Source organism: Pelodiscus sinensis, chromosome 12 (genome assembly GCF_049634645.1).
Source record: "Pelodiscus sinensis isolate JC-2024 chromosome 12, ASM4963464v1, whole genome shotgun sequence".
NCBI lineage: Eukaryota > Metazoa > Chordata > Testudines > Trionychidae > Pelodiscus > Pelodiscus sinensis.
This window is the reverse complement of record NC_134722.1, coordinates 16501613-16507462: the sequence shown is the minus strand read 5'-3', so window position 1 is coordinate 16507462 and position 5850 is coordinate 16501613. Positions and strand designations below refer to the sequence as shown.

At 57.2% G+C, this 5850-nt stretch overlaps 1 protein-coding gene across 2 annotated transcripts; it reads left to right on the top strand.

The window, feature by feature from the left end:
* The first annotated feature begins 599 nt into the window (after positions 1–599).
* LOC142831058 (uncharacterized) lies at positions 600–5452 on the top strand. Of its 2 annotated transcripts, XM_075940034.1 has the most exons (3): positions 600–753; positions 1283–2268; positions 5270–5452. In XM_075940034.1, the coding sequence occupies exons 2-3, from the start codon at positions 1288–1290 to the stop codon at positions 5288–5290; spliced, it is 1002 nt and encodes a 333-aa protein (XP_075796149.1). In that variant the 5' UTR covers positions 600–753; positions 1283–1287; the 3' UTR covers positions 5291–5452. The 2 variants fall into 2 exon arrangements, 1 of the variants encoding a protein (XP_075796149.1); XR_012906674.1 differs by lacking the exon at positions 1283–2268.
* Positions 5453–5850: the final 398 nt, after the last annotated feature.

The window sequence follows — 5850 nt, the reverse complement described above, 5'->3', positions numbered from 1 at the left end:
GGAAATAACTAGTTCACACATGTTATCTTCACAAAGAAATATGAGCTGCACATTTCTGCACTGACCTTTCAATATCATTCACAATTAAATTCTGTACCCACTCCGGTGCCATATCTCTTTCTGAGGTTACTATATTTCAAGATAGACATGTAGCAGAAAAATATGAACTACAGTGATTGTTTTAAAGCTATTTTGTTGTGTTTTACTTAAGGGTTTTCTGCATGTTAAACATAAGCATTAATATAGGTATTTCATTTTCTTACAATGTACTGACAATATGTGTATAAAATAGCTGTTCATTGTATTAAAAACTACTATTAATTTTAATGTGTATGCAGGTCACTCCATAAATACAGGCCTCAATATGCTTTGCAGGACAAATTGGAAATGTTCATATCTTTAAGTACCTGTGACGGGGCAGGCACAGGGCCCGCGCCGCCCCGCACTGAGAAGGGGAGTCCGGGAACAGGAGTCCCGGCCGAGACGGCCGTCGGCCCGCCGCGTTCCCCGGCGCCGGGCGATGACGTCACCGAGAGCGACGGGGAGAGCGCGGGGAGGGGCGGGGCCTGGAGCCACGGGAGCACGCCGGCCCCGGCGTCCGGAGGGGAGCGGGACATTCAAAGGGCCCCGGACCATGGACCGGAGGAGGGGAGTGCTGGAGGCAGGACGGAGGAACCGGGTCTGTTGGGAGACCCTGGAAAGGAGAAGCGGTACTCGCGGCGGCTGAAGCCTCCCCCGCGACAGGGACTCCGGGTGAGTCTATCCCCTTGCTGGGGGGAACGCGCCGAACAACCGGCCGGGAAGAAGTGACCCAGGGCGGGGCCGTGGACCCCGCGAGTGGAGGGTTTGGGGGGAACGTAACCCCCTCCACTGACTAGGGACTAGCGTCCCCGTCTTAGGGCCCTGGGTCGGGGCTCGGAGTGAGGGAGGGCCCGAGCCCCCTTCCCGGCGTCTGCGAGCCAGGGCGAGCTCCAGCAGCCCGCACGGTCGGCCGGGAGCTACCATCGGCCAGAGGGCCAAGAGCCCGATCAGCTAAGAAAGGACGAGGGTCACCCGAACTCGGGGGGACCACCAGGGCAGTGGGTTACACGTGGTGGAGAACGTGGGCATGACCTGAGCCCCGGTTAAGGGGGCACATATATACTCACTCGAAAAAAAAAAAAAAAAAAAAAAAAAAAAAAAAAAAGAGAGAGGCAGGGGGCCTAGAGGTAAGGGAGCGAACCAGGTCGGTCCTCCCAGGGGTAGGGTCCTTCCTCGGGTTATAACAAGCTAATTTCCCCAGGGATAATGGAGCTGAATAAAGTAGTGGACTGGCTAATAGATAACCAGAAGCAGTGGCAGCAGCAGCAGTCGCAGGCGCTGCAACAGGTCCTGGATAAGCTCCAGGAGCATCAAGCGGCAACTAGCATGGCCGGTGGGGGCGCGACACCAGCGGGAAACGACGAAGACGTAGTGGGCCGCCAACTCCCCATCAGGCTGACGAAGTTGGGCCCTGAAGATGACCCTGAGGCCTTCCTGGTAACCTTCGAACGGGTGGCGTTGGCGGCGAAATGGCCACAGGACCAATGGGCAACGCTCCTAGCTCCCTACTTGTCAGGGGCGGCCCAACTGGCTTACCGAGGAATGTCCGCAAGAGACGCGTTATGCTACTACAAGGTAAAGGAGGCCATCCTAGATCAACTAGGGATCTCCCCGGAATTCCACCGGCAAAAGTTCCGCGAGGCCCGGTACGGCCCAGGCGAACGCCCGCGGGCCGTGGCGCAGAGGGTACGGGAAGCGGGGATGCGCTGGCTGGAACCTGAAAATAAGTCCGGAACGCAAGTGGCCGAGGCGGTGATCTTAGAACAGTATGTGAAGATCCTCCCAGCCGAGGGGCAGCGGTGGGTGAGACGACACCTCCCAGAGACTCTCGAGGAAGCCATCACCTTGATGGAACGCTTCCTTGCAGCCGAAGGAACAGAAGCGCCGCGCCCCCGCACCGGGACACGAGAACCACATTCAGGAGGCCTGGCCCCGGCGAAAAGTGGCGCAAAGACATACGGCCCCAGAACCCCGGCAGGCCCAACCATGGGTCGAGGACTGGCACCCCGTTGGGACCACCCGGAGGGACGAACCCCAGAGGCCGGAGGGCCAACCGGAGTGACGGAGAGGAATCCACAACCCGAAGGAGGAACCAAAGGAGCCTGCTACCAGTGCGGACAGGAGGGGCACTTTAAGAAAGACTGCCCCATGATGGATTGCACCTTCGGGCAAGGCCCTACGCGAAAGGTAACCCGGGGCGAACAGGGGCGGAGGCAAATGTTGCATGAGATAAGGGTTAATGGACGCCGGGTGAAGGCGGTACTAGACTCCGGGTGCGGGCAAACGATAATCCGAGCCAACATCCTGGGACCCCAAGTGCCCCGGGGGCCGAGAGTGTACATGAAATGTGTACATGGGGATATCCACCCCTATGCGACAACAAGGGTGGAAATGGATGATGGGAGGATAAGGGACTCATGTATTGTCGCAGTGAGCCCCAATCTAGCATACCCCGCGTTGCTAGGCAGGGATTGGCCCGGACTGGGGTACCTACTAAGTAATTGGGGGTTGGAACAACGGAGCAAGAAGGGGGAAAGGGACAAAAACCCCAGGTTTGCAGCTCACGGGGAGGAAGTAGACGACCCAGACGCCGGAGAGGAGGGGACGAACGGGACAGAGACACCAATGCCCCACCTGGACCTGGACGCAGGCGATTTCCTCGCACTCCAGAGAGAGGACCCGACCTTGCAACACGCGTGGGCTCAGGTAGGAGAAGCCAGAGACCCCGGAAGAGGGGGACAGGGTCCCCGGTTCGAGGTGCACCAGGATCGCTTGTTCCGGGTCACTCCGCAAGAAGGGGGGACGGAGGAGAAGCACCAGTTGCTCGTACCAAAGCCCTACCGGGAGGGGGTGCTAGAGATTGCCCACGATCACACCTGGGCTGGACACCTAGGAACAGAAAAAACACAACACCGGGTGCTCCAGAGGTTCTATTGGCCTGGTGTATATCAGGACATAAAGAATTATTGCGCCTCATGCCCCCAGTGCCAAAAGACGTCACCTACAAGGGTGCCTCCGGCGCCTCTTATACCTTTACCCATCGTAGGGACGCCTTTCGAGCGTATCGCACTAGACCTGGTGGGGCCACTAGAAAAGTCCAGCAGGGGCTATATTTACATACTCGTCATTATAGACTACGCCACGCGATTCCCCGAAGCCGTCCCCTTAAGACGAGCAACCGCGGGGGCGATAGCTGAAGAGTTAATGAGGCTATTCTCGCGGGTAGGCCTACCAAAGGAACTATTGACAGACCAGGGGACGAATCTAACGTCCCGAATAATGACAGAGTTATGCAAGCTTTTACAGGTACGAAAACTACGGACGTCGGTATACCACCCTCAGACAGACGGCCTGGTGGAAAGATTCAATCGTACCTTGAAAGAGATGTTACGAAGATTTGTCAAGGAGGATCCGCGGGACTGGGACCAACTACTACCCGCTCTGATGTTTGCGGTACGTGAAGTCCCCCAGGCGTCGCTAGGCTTCTCGCCATTTGAATTGCTGTACGGGAGGCAACCCCGAGGGATCCTAGACCTGATAAAGGAGGGATGGGAAGAACAGAGAACACCGGCCCTGGGAGTCGCCCAGTACGTGGGCAAGTTAAAAGGAAACCTCCGCCGGTTGGCGGAGTGGGCCCAGGAGAACCTGAAGAAAGCCCAAGAGAAACAGCAGGCCCACTATAATCAAAGGGCCCAGGTAAGGGCGTTCACACCGGGTGACCTAGTCCTACTCCTGCTCCCTAAGGGAGACTCCAAGCTAATGGCCAAATGGCAGGGACCCTTTAAGGTAGTGCGACAAGTGGGACCCGTAGATTACGAGGTGTTGATTAACAGCAACCGAAAGGAGACACAAGTCTATCATATAAATTTACTAAAAAAGTGGAACCCGCGGGAAGCGCTCCTAATAGACCCGCAACCCCGAGATATCGAATTCGGGCCCTGGGGGGAACCGGAGGTAGGGGTCGGTCAGGCCCAAACTGGGGAGGGTCTGTCACCCACCCAACAGGATCAAGTGAGGACGGTCCTGCGGCAGTTCCAAGAGACCTTGACTAGCCGACCGGGGCAGACACAGGAGGTCTACCATGAGATAGCAACGGAGCCAGGCAAGATAGTCCGAGACCACTTGCGGCCCGTACCCCGGAAAATGTGGGATACAGTGCAGAAAGAACTGCAGAAGATGCTAGAATGGGGGGTGATTCAGGAATCCCGCAGTGAGTGGCGGAGCCCCATAGTGTTGGTCCCAAAACCAGATGGGACCACTAGATTTTGTATAGATTTTCGAAAGGTAAACGCCATATCACGATTCGACGCGTATCCCATGCCGCGCGTAGACGAATTACTTAACCGGGTGGGGAAGGCCCAGTACTTGTCAACAATAGATTTAACAAAGGGATATTGGCAAATACCCCTGTCCCCCGAAGCGCAGAAGAAGACGGCGTTCGCCACGCCCTTCGGACTATACCAATTCTTAAACATGCCATTCGGCTTACAGGGAGCGGCCGCTACCTTCCAGAGACTAATGGACCACCTGTTGCGGGACCACCACGAATACGCCGCCGCCTACATAGACGATATAGTCATTTTCAGCAGGTCCTGGGAGCAACACCTCGAACACATCGCGGCCGTTCTAGAGACACTCAGACGGGCAAACCTGACGGCTAACCCAAAAAAGTGTCATTTTGGGGAACGAGAAGTCTCTTACCTAGGATATACAGTGGGGCGGGGCAGGCTTAAACCCCTGCTGAGCAAAATCCAGGCAGTTCGGGATTATCCGGCCCCCGCCACGAAGAAACAGGTCCGCCAGTTCCTCGGGCTAGCCGGATATTACCGACGGTTCGTAGATAACTTTGCGACGGTAGCTGCACCCCTAACGGACCTCACCCGGAAGGAACAGCCCCAAAATGTGAAATGGACGGAGCAATGCAACAATGCATTCGAAAGACTAAAATATGAGCTCACTCATGCCCCAGTGTTAATTCAACCCGATTTTAATAAGCCATTTATCTTACAGACGGACGCGTCGGACCTGGGACTGGGAGCGGTACTCGCCCAGGAAGAGCAAGGGGCCGAGCACCCCGTGTTGTACCTGAGTCGCAAATTGTTCCCACGGGAAAAAGCCTACGCTACCATTGAAAAGGAAGCCTTGGCCCTTAAGTGGGCCGTTGACTCTTTACGATATTTCCTTTTAGGTGCCGAGTTCACGCTGGTAACGGACCACGCCCCCCTCCGATGGATCCAGGGGATGAAGGATACGAACCCCCGTATAATGAGATGGTACCTGAGCCTGCAACCCTACAAATTTGAAGTAAAACATAGGTCAGGTAGTGCAAACGAGAATGCTGACTGTTTGTCGCGGGTGCCAGAAAGGGGGGCCGGGGGGGAGGCGGGGGTAGTCAGGAGCCTAAGGGGGGAGGGATGTGACGGGGCAGGCACAGGGCCCGCGCCGCCCCGCACTGAGAAGGGGAGTCCGGGAACAGGAGTCCCGGCCGAGACGGCCGTCGGCCCGCCGCGTTCCCCGGCGCCGGGCGATGACGTCACCGAGAGCGACGGGGAGAGCGCGGGGAGGGGCGGGGCCTGGAGCCACGGGAGCACGCCGGCCCCGGCGTCCGGAGGGGAGCGGGACATTCAAAGGGCCCCGGACCATGGACCGGAGGAGGGGAGTGCTGGAGGCAGGACGGAGGAACCGGGTCTGTTGGGAGACCCTGGAAAGGAGAAGCGGTACTCGCGGCGGCTGAAGCCTCCCCCGCGACAGGGACTCCGGGTGAGTCTA

Bases quoted from the DNA above. Each gene is read 5' to 3' on its own strand.
- LOC142831058 (XM_075940034.1), top strand. From the start codon at position 1,288: ATGGAGCTGAATAAAGTAGTGGACTGGCTAATAGATAACCAGAAGCAG. The intron at 2,269-5,269 runs GTAACCCGGGGC...ATTTCCTTTTAG, and splicing joins GGCAAGGCCCTACGCGAAAG to GTGCCGAGTTCACGCTGGTA.